Source organism: Lactuca serriola, chromosome 1, assembly GCF_051521515.1.
Source record: "Lactuca serriola cultivar US96UC23 chromosome 1, Lser_US96UC23_V15, whole genome shotgun sequence".
Classification (NCBI taxonomy): Eukaryota; Viridiplantae; Streptophyta; class Magnoliopsida; order Asterales; family Asteraceae; genus Lactuca; species Lactuca serriola.
In genome coordinates this window covers 22,926,574-22,944,465 of record NC_136408.1, presented here as the reverse complement: position 1 = coordinate 22,944,465, position 17,892 = coordinate 22,926,574, and the positions used below count along the sequence as shown (strand labels likewise).

General features: G+C 30.2%; 1 protein-coding gene across 1 annotated transcript; it reads right to left on the bottom strand.

Moving 5' to 3' along the window:
• Positions 1–10,645: 10,645 nt before the first annotated feature.
• Positions 10,646–12,501, bottom strand: LOC145073035 (cytochrome P450 734A1-like). Its single transcript, XM_079019614.1, has 3 exons — positions 11,961–12,501; positions 11,630–11,874; positions 10,646–11,547 (listed from the first exon to the last, which is right to left on the bottom strand). The coding sequence occupies exons 1-3, from the start codon at positions 12,456–12,458 to the stop codon at positions 10,764–10,766; spliced, it is 1,527 nt and encodes a 508-aa protein (XP_078875740.1). The 5' UTR covers positions 12,459–12,501; the 3' UTR covers positions 10,646–10,763.
• Positions 12,502–17,892: the final 5,391 nt, after the last annotated feature.

The window sequence follows — 17,892 nt, the reverse complement described above, 5'->3', positions numbered from 1 at the left end:
TTTTGCCATTGGATGATGTTTTGATGTCAAGTAGTTGCAAAACAGTTTTTTCTGGCATTAATTACAACAGATACATAAAAAATACTCTTATAATATTCCTTAGAATGGAAAACTATTAATCAGAAATTTATTGATTATCTTACCACCAGGTTTGGTATCATGTCATACTTTCTTTCCAAAGTTCCTGTTCTCTTCACATGATCTACTATGTAGTACAAACTTGATCTCAGATCAAAGATGAGTAAGTAATACTTTCGATCATCAACTATTAGGAAGAAAACCTTCTACACATTAAAAGAAGAGGTTAAGTTAATATTAATTGATGCCACAAATATTATATTTATAAAATAATCTTACAAGTGCAACGTCTCTAAAACTTGGCTTCACATCAAATTTCTTAGTGTAGATTCGCAATAAAGTAGCAAAAAGCCTATATTTCATATCTTCCGACTTTAGCTCATTCAATATATCTTCTGTCTGAAAAACCCCAACTCAACATCAATATTAATTCTACACAAATAAATTTGAATTAATAAATTTTTTACAAAATAAATTCATACCACAATAGTTGTATCGAAGAAAATCTCGAAAACGATGATTCATCCTTGTAGTTCTCCATTTTATTTAAAAACGCAACCCAACAATCAATTATTTTAGAATGCAAAAACATTCCATGATTAAATTGATATGCAAAACCCTGGTGCAGCAAATGACCTGTTCCAATGTTCCAAATCTCATCCCTGTGAAAAAAATTATGTATAACATCAATCTTAATACATTCATTTTAAAATTATAGAAATATAATAGGTGACACATATAAAAACATATATATAAATACAGACCCATCATCTCATGTAGATGCAAAAACTGAATTGCATATCCATGTTTCATCCTTAGACAGTTTTTCCCCAACCTTAACAATTCTTTCAATATAGGGCGAATGAAATACTTTTGCTTTTTTAGGAATACGTTTTTCCCTTTTGTCATTATCGTCATATCCTCCAGCATTATCAACAGCTTCTCCTATATTTCTTCCTACCAGATTATCCCCACTGATTACTGACATTCGCTTTTTCTTTTTATACACTTGTAACTCAGTTTCATCCAACAACTTGATCATTTCCTCATTCACCCCTGGAAGTCAATGAAACTGAGTCATTGTTAAAGAAGTCGTATCAACAGGTGTGGTATAATTGTCTTCCTTTTCTGTATTAACTTCAGTAAGTATCAATCCTCTAACAGGTGAACTATTTCCTTCACCACCATCACCTACATCATTCATATTTACCTCATTAAAGCAGGCAGGCTCATGCACTTTTTTGTTACTTGCTCCTTCAAACACTCCCTTAAAAAGTTCATTCATTTTCTCCATCCACTCATTCAGCACCACACTATGAGGGAATTTTAACAACCCATCCTTCAACGCAACCTCCATAGTACTTTTCTCTGTTACAATTACCCCATAACTATGCTCTATAACAGCAGCGTACGCCTGAAACACATATAATTAATAAATGATAACATTACAAAAATGTGTACTATATATTCTATTAGAATATATCATTAACTATTGCTTTCAGAATATGTACTTCATAATCTACCATAATATTACCTCTTCATCTCCAAAATCCCTCTTAAAGCTTAGCATTTGCTGTTCTTCAGCTCCTGTTTCATCGCCCATATCGACATCATCATGCTCATCCCGAAACTGCCTCCCGAACCCTCCCAAACTGATTTCCAATTTTTGAACCTCTAACAATTTAGCACCGTTTATATGCCCAATAAAAGGAAGCCTTTTGTCTATCTTGATAGAATACTTCATGTTATACACGTACACCAACTGAAAAAAAAACATTAACTTAATCAATACATCAATAATAAATCGATACGAAATATAGATATTCATATAAAAATATTTCAAACTTACAATCAGAAGTGTAATAGGACCACTGTAGTAGCTTGATTTGTCATCCCTTTTCCATAGTTTTTTTCTAGATCCCAAACAATCAAGCATATATTTACACCAATTTAACTTTGAGAAGTCTTCTACCAACACCAACTTCCTTACCACTTTTATTTGATTTGTTCCCATCAACATTGACTCTATGAAGTTGTTAGCAAATAGGGTCAAAAAATTCAGCCTAAACATCAAATTATCCTTCGTTGTAGCCTGAATCCTTCTTAAATACTCCTCACCATTGAACTTATCACCACTATATTGTCCCCTCCATTCTTCTAGAATTTGATTTCCCTTATCACACAATGGTAACTCATTGATGTCTTCTCCACCAAATGGCAACCCCATCATATCATGCACTGTTTGTTCTGTTATCTCAATAACAGAGTTTTGTAGGACAAGTCTTTTACTATATGCATCATAAACATCTAAAAGATAGTAGCTAAGTTGTCCCGGATAACTTGTAATATTCACTTGCAGAATTGATCCAAAACCCATTCTCAAGATTTCTTGTTTCTGTTCCGGCGACATTCCCATAACAGCTGCAGTGATGTTATCACATTTCATTCTGGTTGGAAGGTATCTTAAACCAGGTGGGTATTCCTTATTTGTTTTTCTAACATTATCTTCTTTTTCTTCTTTGACAGTTTCAGCAATTCCTTTATTTTTTAAATGTTTTACAATTGGAACTCTATCAAATTGCCTCTTCGACCTTATCTCTCTTTTCAAAATTAGTGCATTTAAAGGTTTAGGAGTTGTCTTTTGTTCAACTGATTTATCAAGTTTTTTCTTTGACCTTCTTTCTCGGTTCAAATGTTCTTCTTCCTGAATTTGTTCTGCTACAACAAACAATAGATAGCATAAATTTTCATTACAGAGTTAACTAATAAAACAAGTAGGCTAACTCTACAAGAATCAAATACATTTAATTTAGAATTTTATCAGATTCATACAATCAAATTTCACGTTCATATATAACATCACATTCTATTTAGGAGTGTTTAATAGTCAAACAAGTAGACTTATGCTAGCAGAATATCAACCATTTTCAGTTTCATATACATAGAACATTCTTTTAGAATACGAAACATCTAAGCTTATTCCACATACAAAAACTATGAATTTTTCATTTTAAATTGCTAATTAACTACTTAAATATAGAAATTTAGATTACAATTCTACCAGAATATGAAACATGTAACCTTATTCTACATACAATAACTATCAATTCTTCAGTATCAGTCATTAAACATCTACATACTGTGGTTCCATTAGAATTAAAATTATATATAAAATGCTACTTAACTGCTTCAGAATAGAAATTTATCTTACAATGCTAACTAGTAAAACAAATATACTTATGCTATCAGAATATCAACCATGTTCAAGTTCTTATACACATTACATTCTAATAGAATGTGTTTTTTGCATACTTATTCCAAAGACAAGAACTATGAATTTTTCACTTAAACATGCTAATTAACTATTTAAATATAAAAAATTAGATTACAATTCTACCAGAATATTAACAATATTTAGGTTGACATACACAAAACATTCTATTAGAATATGAAACATGAAACCTTATTCAACATACAATCAGTACAATTTTTTCAGTTTTAGGTATTAAATCATATACAAACTGTGATTCCAATACAATCAAAAATATGTATACAATGCTAATACACTACTTCAATATAGAAAAATATCTTACAATGTTAACTAGTAAAACAACTAGACTTATACACATTATATTCTAACAGAATATGAAACATGTATACTTATTCCACATACAAGAAGTATGAATTTTTCAGTTTAACATGCTAATTAACTATTTAAATATCAAAAATTAGATTACAATTCTACCAAAATATCAACAACGTTTAGGTTCAAATACTAAGAACATTCTATTAGAATATGAAACATGTAACCTTATTCAACATCCTATCACTACGATTTTTTACAGTTTTAGGTACTAAATTATATACAAACTGTGATTCCATTACAATTAAAAATTTGTATACAATGCTAATACACATAAAATTCTATTAGAATATGAAACATGTAACTTTATTCCACAAACAGAAACTATCAATTTTTCAGTTTCAAATTAAAATACTACTTAACTACTTAAATATAGAAATTTATATTACAAATCTACCAGAATATCAACATTGTTTAGGTTCATATACATAGAACATTCTATCAGAATATGAAACATGTAACCTTATTCAACATATAATGACTACGATTTTTTCACTTTTATGTACTAAATCATATACAAATTGTGATTCCATTAGACTTTAAAACCTGTAAAAAAAGCTAACTAACAACTTAAATATAGCAATTTACTTTACAATTTTAACCAGTAAAACAAGTATACTTATTCTAGCATAATAATAACCATGGTCACGATCATATAAACAGAACATTCTTGCAGAATACCATACACAGTGATCTTTCTTTAAGTTTCAGAACATTTTTGATGAATTATATAGTATTATCAAGTTTCTTAATAAAATACGAAAACATGACACATTTTTCTTCCATATATTACAAATCTACCAGAATATCAACATTATTCTCGTTCATAAACACAGAACATTCTATCAGAATATGAAACATGTAACATTATTCAACATACAATAACTACGATTTTTCAGTTTTAGGTACTAAATCATATACAAATTGTGATTCCATTAGAATTTAAAACCTGTAAAAAAGCTAACTAACAACTTAAATATAGCAATTTACTTTACAATTTTAACCAGTAAAACAAGTATACTTATTCTAGCAGAATAACAACCATGACCACGATCATATAAACAGAACATTCTTGCAGAATACCATACACAGTAACTATTCTTAATAAAATACGAAAAAATGACACATTTTTTCTTCCAGACCACAAATCATACATGCATATAAAAGATTTTCAAAAACACTTCCTAAATTCTACTACATTTTTCGAACTAAATAAACATTAAATAACACAAAAAAAATTATTACCTTCAGTTTCAGCAACGAAATCATCATTGTCGTCTTCAAGATTCAACGCCGTTTCTACTGTGTTCTTGAACTTTGACTTAAATGAACTGGATCATGTACTCCTCATTGTTGCAGAATACCATTAATATAACCCCCAAATGTCAATTTCGTCTTCTAGGGTTAAATGTCGATATTTATAGGGAAAACCTACAAACAATCTTCCGATTTTTCAAGACTGATTACAATAAATCGGAATGTTTTTCAACCTCCTAAGGATTTGGGTTCTTGATTATGAGAGTAAGCGAGATATTTGGGATTATCGGTTGATCATTCCATATTATCCACCGTTTCCTAATTAAATGATGGGGCAAAATACCATTCTACCCTTGTTTGACCGGTCAATTGATTAAACCCCATTTATTTGATTTTTTTATATTTAATTTAAAAAGAAAATCACTTTCTTAAATTACCACAAATGATTGGCCTACAATCATTTACATGGGCACACAATACTTATCAAAAACAAAATAACCTAACCCTATATATATATATATATATATATATATATATATATATATATATATAGAGAGAGAGAGAGAGAGAGAGAGAGAGAGCTAGGTTCAAATGTTTTTAGCAAGTATTGTGTGCCTAAATGCACCAATGAGAATTCAAGAAATAATAAACAATTAAATAAATCATTTAAGGGTATTCTGTATATTTTGTACTTTTTAATTAATGAATCATTTAATTGAAATCCTGCAATTAAGGAAATAAAATCAATAATTTTGACCTAGTCTCTTTCTTGCATCGTGTCTTATATTCAAGGAATTACCAAGATGAATGACCAACACCCCACAACACAATCGATCAAGACCTTGATTTCTTCTTTCTTCTTCCAGTCGACACACATCACAGATAGAAGGAGTCGATCGCTTCTTCATTTTTTCTGATGCGCACACACGAGATGGAGAAGAGAAACGCACGACCCCTTTTCTTCCCTCCTGACGATCGATTCTTGATCTCGCATAATCCTAATCAATATGCGACGCTCTCAATTCGTACAGGTATATTTGAATATTAAATCTATTTTCTTTTAGCGTGATTGGGTTCGTTCATCGTTTGGAGATTGAGATGACTTGGAATTGTGTTTTAGGTCTTAACCAGCTCTCTTAGACGTCGCTTCTATCGCTCCAGACAGAATCCTTCTTTTAGATTCCTATTTTACAGTCGTTGTATTTCATGGATCTACGCTTGCTCAATGGCACAAAGCTGGGTATCAAAACGAGCATGAACATGAGGTACATGTTGTTTCTTTTCCTTGGATTTCCCCAAATATGGACCCTATTTGTAAAGGAACAATTTCCAGTTGCTCGTTTTGTCATCTGTGATCAACATAGATCCCAGGTTAAATTCAGTTCTGTAAATACTTTGACAATTTGTAGGAAATATTCCCAATTCCCATGGACAACCGAAATGTCTAGTACAAATCTGTTAGAATTCATCAATGCCCACCATGTGTTTGATGTAATTACTGAACCAGGAGTACAACAAATTATCTCTATTAATGTTATTATTTGTGTGCTATAATGTTATTGGAATTTGATTTTATGTTTGTTCACAGGTTTTCGTTACAATAATGATTCAGTGGCTGTGGTTAAAAAAATGGGGGTTCTACCATTTTCAATCAAAACCGAAGCCACATAACCATTTATGTTTTTTTTTCTTCGATCGTTTGGAAACCGAACACAGGAGATATACCCTTCTGTGTAACTCATTTGATGTTGATGGTTCTGAATTGGTTTTTTTTCATTCATGATTCATAGAAAATGTGGCGATTTAGGGAGCGCCCTTATAGTGTTTAATGAAATGCCAAAGAGAAATATGACAGTCTCAGATTGTATACATGGTTAGTGATGGAATCACCGGTTAATGAAGAGATGCTGGTAAGTTTACATGAACTTTATTGATCTTTGATTAAGTTTTTTGAGTTGGGTTTTTGTAATTTTTTATTTTTTCGGAAATTCAGAGACACCATTCTTTGATGGCAGAGAACTTGTAGCTGGAAGTATTGATGATTCAATCTATGTTTATGATGTTGAAGCAAACATCTATCCTGATCATAGATTTGATGTTGAAGCAAACTGACTTTTCCTTATGTTTATGATGTTGAAGCAAACAGACATATGGACTGATAATAGCTTTGACCTTGTTTACCTTTTTATAATATTTCCATTCTGAAAGAATAGTTTATTATATAAGAATATTATTGCTTTATTCTGATAGAATTTGTAGTTAATTAATTATATGTTTAATGTGTAGTTGTTACAAGTGTATTACTACAAAGTATTTGACAATGAATTTGTGATAGAAATGGCTTGAAGAATGACTTGAAGACCTGATGGGAAAGGCTCCTTGTATAAAATCAATCTCATGCAATACAATTCTGACAGAATGTCAATGTCACAAAATGTCAATCTCATAGAATGCTAGCATATTTTGAATTGGCTTAGAGGTCAAACATACACAAGACATCTAGAATGTTGTTATTTTTTAAGAATTATACTTGGTATTCTTTCAGAATGTTTGTTATAATTCAATGAATCACAATCGTACAATGTAGTAATTATTTGGTATATTATTAGTTCAAGAATCGATTTTGTGTATTTTTTCAGAATATATTTACTAGTTTATGGTTGACATTCTGTCATTCTGACAGAATAAAGTCGAAAAATATGTTTACTACTTTATGGTTAAAATTCTATCATTCTGACAGAATAAAAATTGGATTTTTAATTTTAAATTAATTTAAAATATTTATATTTTTAAAAATAATGGAATTAATTATCCCTAAAAATCCGAAAATTTCCTTTTTTTAATATAGGTTAATTGACTAGAATGCCCTTATGCTCAAATTTGTGTGATTATATGGTACATGTTATCATATTCTACTATCATAGACCCTCAGATCATAACCTTTGATTATATTTCATCCAATGGTCCATATTTGTGCATTCTGACACACAATAGTTATTAAAAACAAAATAACTAACCCTATATATATATATATATATATATATATATATATATATATATATATGTGTGTGTGTGTGTGTGTGTGTGTGTGTGTGTGTGCGCGCATATAAGGTTAGGTTCATGTGAGACCTCTATGTTTTGTGAGATGAGAAGACGAAATCCTAACCACTCATTTTGTGGATAAAAAAAATATTTTTAAAATGAAAAATAATTGAAAAAAATCGAATTTTTTTAAATATTATTTTCGTCATTTTTATCAAAAAATAAATAAATACATAAATAAAATTACCGTTTTTTTGAAATATCTATGAAATATTCTAATAGAGTAATAAAATATTTTACATATCTGACAAATGTAGTACAATACTAGAATATTCTAACAATCTAAAAATCATATTAGAATATTTATAGTGTAATATTCTATTAGAATATTTCACGTATTTTTAAAAAAATGGTAATTTTTTAGGTAAATTAAATGATAAAAATAATAATTAAAAAAAATTTCGGATTTTTCTTTTTATTTTACATTTTTATTTTAATTTTAGATTGCGTCTCACGGTCTCACAAAATTAACATAGTCTCAAATGAACCTAAACTTATATATATATATATATATATATATATATATATATATATATATATATATATATATATTAGATTATGACCCGCGTAAAACGCGGGGAACGTATAAAAAATACATATAAAGTCATAAAAAACCGCCACAATAATTAACAAAATGATAAAGTAACATAAACAGACTTCTCGTTATTGATTATATTGAAAAGTTTAAAAAATAAAATGAAATGTTTGAATATCTATAATTATTGAAAGACCTCTTTGTAAACAACAATTTTTTTTATTGGTTGAACGACCATGAGTGAAGACGAACATATGAAAATACAATCCAACAGTTGATAATGATTGTCCTTAACTCTTAATAATGGTCATAACAAAACAAACAACTACGGGGAATTGCATCCGCTGAAAACGGACGGGGATTCTTTTATCAGACAGAGTTAACTTTATGCGAGATATATAAGTAGTCTCATTGAAGAATCTACCCGCTATAATATGTGTCTAATTGACATGTTTTCCAAGCATAACAATTTGTAACCTAGTACCATTGCATAAACCTTTGATTTGGTCGATATTAAGAAGCAACATGGCTGTAACACCTATTTTTAGTGTAAATGTATGGTTGGGAATTCCAGATGACTTAAAAGCATTCAATACATTCAGAGAGTAAAGTGATTCCTCAAAACAGTCTCCTGACTCTGCATCACATAAAGAATCTGAACTCAAATAAGTTCTCTTCATATTTCATCAATCCTAACATTTAGTCATTGATAATATCGACCTTTTCATTTGTAGAGACCAAAATAGCTTTATCTTGAAAATATGATGGATCATCAAGATGGTTTTCAAAAGATGGATAAATTATCGATACAATTGAATAAATATAATTACTTGTTGAGCGAAAGATAACGTCTTCTAGAAATTCAACTTCAACTTCACCACCATTATATATATATATATATATATATATATATATATATATATATATATATATGGGTTGACTAAAAAGACACCTCATTTTACCATATAGACACTCTAATTTAATTTCAAAATATTTTTATTAGTTGAAATTATATTATTTTTCGAAAAAACTGATTATAAGTAGTTAATTATATGTGGACTTTTTATAAAGTGGTCAATAAAGTGTCTAAATGATGCCTTATTAGCAGCACACACACACACACACACACACACACACACACATATATATATATATATATATATATATATATATATATATATATATATATATATATATATATATATAGGGTGAGGTTCAATAGAGAACCATAATTAACCAAGGAACCAATCTTTTTTTCAAATTTTAGAACTTATTTTTTTTTTCAAAAAAAAAACTAAAAATACAGAAATTCATAACTTTTTATCATTTTTTCAATGATATAAAATTCGATTTTTTTTATGTCAAATTCACAACGTGAATCCGGATTCACACGGTAAATCCGAAAAATATTTTTTACATTCATAATGTTAATATATGAATTTAGATATTTTTAGATTATTTTTTCGATAAAGAATAAGCTCTAGAAATTAAAAAAAATAATTTGGTTCCTTAAAGAACCCATAATTATGGTTGTGAACTTATATATATATATATATATATATATATATATATATATATATATATATATATATATATATATATATATATATATATATATATATATATAAGTCAAGAGTTATATATCCAATAATATATATTAATTAATACAACTACAAAGCTTACAAAAAAAATATAATGTGATTGAATATTCTCACAACAACAATATAATAATGATGGAGTGGTTATTGGGTTCCAATCAAAATGTTCGAACCTTGAGTTTGACTTCCGTTAAAAAACAATTTAATAATTAAATTTGTCATTAGGAATTAACTATAATCACCTGAAAATATATAAGGAGTATTTTATGCGTCGTCAACACTCAAAAAACGATTGCCCCCGTCATCTTTAATTTTAATATTAATTCAAAGTCGATTCGTTCGCACAACTCTAATTTATTAACTGTCTAATTTTATTCTATTGGTTCTTCACTAAGGATATCATCATTGATCACGTCAAGTTGACAAATGGGGAGTAAGAACCAAAGTTTTCAATTGGAAATCATGTTTTTACAAGATGGTGTATGAAAATTTTAGTCGTGCAAGGGTTACACAACATTCATTAAACTGAGTATACATCACGATCATCGTATCAACTTGAAACCATAGTAAAGATCATTGGTGCACCGTATTGTGGTCGAACCGTTAGAGCCTGGATTGGGGCATGAACATACGACGGTGAAACCACAAAACAGTATTTCCTAAGGATCATAGCCACAACAATTTTGGCCTCAACAATCGCCAGATTTTGGCCAACGCAGTTACGAGGGCCTAGACCAAAAGGAAAGTAGAAGGCCATGTGTTGTATTTTGGTATCTATAAATCTCATGGGGTTGAACTTTTGTGCATCTTCTCCCCATATCTTCCGATCGTGATGAACAGCAGCCATGGCCAAAAAAAGCTGTGTTTTGGCCGGAATCTGGAGTCCTCCAAGCTTCACATCCTTGCAGGCTTCTCGCACAGATATTGGAGCTGCGGGATAGAGTCTAAGTGCTTCGTTTAGTATCATGCTAATCATCTTGAAGTTTGACAGATGCTCAGCTGAAGGAATCTCATTGTTGCCACAGATCCGAAAGACTTCTTCACGAGCCTTTTCCTGCCATTCTTGATTTGATCCGAGAAGAACAAAAACCCACGTCAAAAGATTGGCTGTCGATTCCTTGCCTGCAAAATAGAATGTTTTGCACTCGTCTACAATCTCATCGAGACTGAGTCTCTTCTCTATTTTCCCCGTCTTGTAAGGAGACATTAACAACGAAAGCAGAGCTTTAGGGTTTTCCTTCGTTTTGTTATTCTTCTCGATGATCTTCGTAATCATCTCTTTTGATTCTCGTTGAAGGTTCCAGCTTAAACGGTTTTTCTTGGTTGGAAGATACCTGTATACATGTAGAAAACGTTATTGCATGAACACATGCAACGAAAAGAAATGATGGTACTGGTTGTTCGTTTGACACATACTTGAATCCGGGGATGTAAACACTTCGTATGGCTTCCGATGCAATCCTAACAAGCTGATCTTGCAACTCGAAGATGCGCTTTCCTTCTTCAAAATTGCTACCGAATGCAGTTCTTGATATTACGTCTGCTGAGAGGTTGTTGAATTCTTTGTATACGTCTAATTCGAGTCTGTTTTCCACACACATTTTTGCTCCCATTTTATCTAGTAAGCTTTTGGTGCTAGCCACAATTTCAGGGACCAATTCCTGATAAACCAACGTCCTCTTTTAGCACCATAAACACATCAACGAATTTAGAAAATCTATGAAAATGAACGATGATTTATCATTACCTTAATCCTCTCCATGTTAAAAGCTTGACTAGTGATCTTTCGATGAACAGCCCACTGATCTCCTTCCAGATACACGATCCCGTCGCCGAACAGACCCTTGACCAACGGGTTAACTCGTGTTTTCGGGAACGATCCACTGGTATTCAATAAGATCTCCTTGATCATATCCGGATCGGTAATGGCTAACCTGGGTTTTGACCCGAACCAAAACAAAAATTGGTCCCCATACATCTTTGACCAAAAGTAGTAGAATGGCATTACCTTTCGAACCACTTGACTGTTGTTGAACGATTCAGACTTGGACGACAATTTATCTTCCGCCATGATCAGGCGTTGAAGCTCGTCGGAGTTGCCGGAGATGGGGTTGTAACTTGGTCCTCCGATGCCTTGTTGACGGAAAAGACGTTGGATCTCCAGCGGGGTTTTAATGAATTTGAAATAGAGGTAGCAAAGTGTGAATATAGAAAGCGAGAGAGCTGCAAGAAGGAGGAAGCCCATTTGAGTTGTAGCAGAAAAAAAACGTCCGAGAAAAGAGATATAATGAAGAAGGTCAAATTGCTTTGAGGTTGATGGATTCCGTTATCCATGTATATAATGGTCCAAATTCCAAAAGTTCATGAATTTTCAAAGCCAACGGAGACAATCATAAAAATACCAAAAAAGGAAACAACAAATAACAATAATGGTATTCTTAATATATTAATCACAGGAATAGATATAAAACTCATGTATTAAATAGATTAACTAAAAAAAATAAACATAAAAATCTAAATGTTTAAAATTTTGGATTTATAAAAAATAAGAAAAATAATGAATTATTAAAATTGATTTTTATTTTTTAAATTTAAATAAATAAAAAAAATAAATTAATAAACTTTAATTTGGTAATTTTGAAATAAAAAGGTAAATCCATTAATGAAATTGATATTCATATATTACTATATTTATTGTAATTATTACATTAAAAGATTATTTGGTATTTATAACAATAAAAGAACCTATGAAATGACATGTGGAAAAAAAATTAATTCAAAACAACAAAAAAAAAAATAACATTTGAGAAATTAAATAAAAATGTGAGATGTGAAAAAAAAATCATTTATTAAAATAGATAAAATGATTTTTTTTTTTTTACTTTATAAATCAATATAACAAATTTGGTATTTCGTGATCAGCTAAACTTTATTTGTTCAAGGTCGAAATTCAGCATCTTTTGTTTTTATCTTGATTTCAATAGGTATTTACAGGCTTTTTGATAATTGATTGTAACCAACTTTTTATCTCACCCGACATTCTGAATTTGCCTTGGTTAGACTCAGCCTTTTAGTAAACTAGTAAAAAACATGTCAAACAACCATTTATATTTTTATTTTCAATATTTTACATTTATGAAGTTTTCAGTTATTGTTTGTTTGTATACAATAACTGTCATTTATTTTTAAATATGAAATTTAGCCGTAATTACAAATAAAAAAAAAAAAAAAAAACTTCCGTTCTAGAAGAATTTATTTGCAACGTACGTCAAAAAGATTTTGTATTATAATAACTTTTTGACGGCAATTGGTGTAAATCTTCCAAGCTTAACCCAACAGTCGTACAACGGAAAAGTTCTTGCACAAATGGCCACCACGAACACCCTTTTTGAATGGACCAATAATTATCTGTGTATATTTGTGTCAAACTTAAAAATAATGACGTGGATACAATCTTATTTAAGCTTCAATTATTATCCAATTAATAATGTACGTATATCGGTTTGAAAAAAGAAAGTGTATTATAACTAATCGTTAATAGTTATTCCTATATTAGTTAGGTACTGTACATTTCTTTATCTTCTCTGATTTAGTTAGGTATTACACTGCTGTTAACCATTAGGTTATCTTCTTTGAGTTTTATGTTAGAAATTTTTGGTGTGCTTTATTTCACTAAAGTCATGATATATTTTCAGATAGAAATTTTTCGATGGTAAAACAAAAAATCAATGGGAAAAAACTCAATGGTTCTTGAACAGAAAATGTGGAATGTTATGATTGTTATACCAAGTTCAAAAATGACCAAAAACGTGATAATGATCAAGTGTTTGAAAAACTTGTGAAAACTATCATATGACAATTACAAAATCATCACATAACTGTTATTAAACCCAAACAGGGGGATCTGCCCTTTGGACCTCGGATTGCCACCCCTTGAACCCCATTACTAGCTAGGCTTCACCCTTAGATACATGTGCACTTCAAATCAGAATAAACTCAAACAAATATGCATTCTGCATCATCCTTACTTGTTTAATATTTATTAAGATTATATCATTCAACAAATTAATCTTATTACACTTAAATAATATTGATGATAAAAATAACTAACATTTTAGTTGGGAAACCATTCAAATTGCATCATGAGGTCTTGATTAATTCCTAAAAATGTTGTCAAATTACTTGCTCAAAACTGTTTAGACCGCATCCAAAATAGTTATTGGTCATGGTTTTTTCGATTGTTTGTTGAATTGTTCGCAAGTAAACCTGCACCATAACTATTAGGAGAACAATGTGTAAGAAGCGCCTTTTAGTAAATTGTTTCTACATGGGAAATTTCGTAATTTAACTCTAGTTAGTTATTGTCAGTTAGACCTATTACACTATTAGTTAGAGTTGTTATTTTTCCTATGTATAAATGCTTCATATGTATTGGTTCATTCTTCAGCAAGTAATACAACGATTTCTTAACATCTCTCTCTTCCTATTTTTTTCTTGTAAAAACAACATTTATTATTGAATCTAACATGTTACAAGTAAGAAATTGATTGGGGTCCGAATTAAATTCATTTTTACACTAAAATGCTCCGACCTCACGCTAAACCTAACACTTTGTATAGTGTTTATGAATAATATAATACTAAATATAATATTATACTATTCATCAACACTGTCTTTTACATTATAAAAGTTAGATAATAAAATATACCTAAAATATTTTTTTATTGTTAAGTATATTGTGTTAACATTGAAAGTGATCTTTTACATTATAATTATAAATAATAAAAGATAGTGTTAACATTGAAACTTGAAAGTAATCTAGTTGGGTTATATAACCCTCTTATTGATTTATTGGCATACTAGGTGTGAGATCCATGTATTACATGAGTTTAATTAAAAAAAATTAAATATTAAATTTTAAAAATTTGAAAAGTTTGAATTTATAAGAAAAATGAGAAAAATTTTGAATTATTAAAATTAATATGGCTTTAATGTATTGAATACATTACATATATAAACTCTTTCTAATAAATACCTTACATATTAAATGTAGAATTTTAATTTAATAAATGAAAAATACAATAAAATGACAAGTGGAAAATAGAAAATTTAACAATTCTAGAAAATCTCATGTGTCCAAATGAAGGAGAAGAGGACATGTATCAAAAAAAACTTTCATTTATTAGAGTAGATATATTTATGGGTAATACTCCACTTTAATGTTCAAGTGGAAAATGAAAAATACAATAAAATGACAAGTGGAAAATAGAAAATTTAACAATTCTAGAAAATGTCATGTGTCCAAATGAAGGAGAAGATGACATGTGTCAAAAAAAACCTTCATTTATTAGAGTAGATATATTTATGGGTAATACTCCACTTTAATGTTCAAATTAGGGATCTCTAGGGTAAGAATGCATCATTGTTTGTTTGATCCAATTTTATAAAGTCATTGATTATAAAGTTAAATGCATAATGGGCGAAGCTTTATTAGGGTTGAGGGGGCTGTGGCCCCGCTGATTTTTTGGTTAGAAATAGCCCCTATATTTTAATTTTATTCATATTAGGCCAAAAAATATAAAATTTTAGCTATAATCCCTCTGTCATCAATTTTTATGCATATTATATTTTCGGCCCCAAATCAAATGATAAAGCTCAAATGGGGGCATAAATATAATTGGGACAAAGCCTATATATATAAATATCCTATTGAATAAGCCAAATGTCGATTGATAAATACAGTAGCTCGTAGCAGAATGAATATACTTTTGGATCCAAATTTGGAGTGGGGCACTGGGCTTAGTTTGATGATACGAGTCCGAGAAAATTTTGTTCGTTACTTGGACCTATTTACTTGTTGGGCCATACCAAGTAAATGTATCCGTGATGACTGTGGAGTTAGAATGTTAGATACCTTTGATTTGACAAATTTTTAATGTCAAATTTTCATAAGAAAATAGTTATGGTTTTTTTTTTCTTAAATTTTATTTTATTTAACCGCTGCAAAAATATATGCTTTAATCACTGAGATTACGCTTGTCTTTTATTCGAAAATCATTTTAAATGTTTTTCGCTAACGAATTGCACAAAGTCCAAAGAACAATTTTTTCATTAAAAACTATTTGAAAAAGAATTAAAGTTTCTTTAATAAAATCATAAAAAAAAGTGTTAGGTTTAGCGTCAGAATTCTCATCCCCTTCAATACCCCTACACGCTTGGAGTAAAAATTCCTTTAGACATATCTTGGCCAAATGGGGTTCAATTGCTCATCTTGATGACAACATTGGTGAAGATGTATACAAGTCATGTGTTTGTATCCTCACTTCCTTTCTTGGAATAATTTCTGAAGTTATTAAAGTTAGTATTGACGGTGAAATTTTCCCCATTCGTATCAAAGAAGCTCCCAGGTGGAATCCAACATTTGTATGTGAATTCAACAAAAATTCTGATAATGATAGTGTTGATGAATTTCATAGATTTCAACAAGATCATGAGGGTAGTAATGTTTCACTAAGTGATAAGGAAGATGTATCATTAGATCCTTTTGGTATTTATGATGTTATGAAAAAATTGGATAATGAAGAGGAACTTAAAAAATCAACCAAGTTGCATAAGGATTCATCTCAGGGGCATTATAGGAATTCTGCCCAAATTAATGACGAATCAGTTTTTCAGGAACCTGTTGCTTGTCCTGGTACGATTCATGTGAGTCAACAGAGCCTTAATAATCTTGATCAAGAACCACCTTTCCCTCATAATGAAGTTAGATCGACAGCAGACCAAGATGGCCCTGGTGCTGTCAAAATTGCGACAACAGCCTTTGCTGCTGTCAAAAATGCAACAACAACATTTGAAGATGTTCTGGATTCGTTTTCTACAGCATCAACCCCTTTTTTCTCATCTAAGCCTAGAAAATTGTATGTTGATAATCAGAATACAAGGGCTGTGAATGAGGGTAATCGTGGAAATTATTCAGTTAATGATACGGATCAAATTAATCGAATGGGTTCTTCTGGAGGTTATGGTCAAGGTTTGGAAATTAACAGTTCTGAAGAAGATCTTTCGCATCCCCCTGGTTTTTCAAATCAGTGTTTTTCGTTTTCGGAAAATAATCAAAGCAACACAGGTGGCATTGAAAAAATAATTCATTTCTTGAGGAATTACAAAAAACCATTGCTATGGGAGAAGCGTTGGGGTATAATATGGATGGATGCATGGATCGTGTAACAAAGATTTTACAAGGCCACGTTCAAAGGCAAGTTCCAAAATGAATTGCTTATCAATCAATATTCAAGGGGCGTCCTTCTCTGATAAGAGGAGTTGGATAAGAAAATTGTGTAATCGTCATAAAGTTAATTTTTTAGCTATTCAACAAACTAAGATGGAACGTATTGACTTAGTTACGGCTAGATCTTTTTGGGGTAATTCTTCTTTTATGTATGATTTCTCGTGGAGCTTCCGGGGGTATCCTAGCTATTTGGGATGTGGATTTGATTTCTCATAATCATGTTTCTATTCATGTCATGATGGCTTTGTTGTTATTGAAGCGGTTTGGGTCCGTTCGGATCTCCAAGTGAATTTTATTGTTGTTTATGCTCCTCAAGAGTTAAGTAAAAAAAAATTCTTTGGAGTGATATCTTTATAATTTTATATCTAACTCTTCGGGGGAATGCATTATT

Excerpts from the sequence above, each read along its gene's own strand:
- LOC145073035 (XM_079019614.1), bottom strand. The coding sequence starts at position 12,458 with ATGGGCTTCCTCCTTCTTGCAGCTCTCTCGCTTTCTATATTCACACTT. Across the intron at positions 11,875-11,960 it reads TTAACATGGAGAGGATTAAG|GAATTGGTCCCTGAAATTGT; the intron begins GTAATGATAAAT and ends TTGGTTTATCAG. Across the intron at positions 11,548-11,629 it reads GTTTACATCCCCGGATTCAA|GTATCTTCCAACCAAGAAAA; the intron begins GTATGTGTCAAA and ends ACATGTATACAG.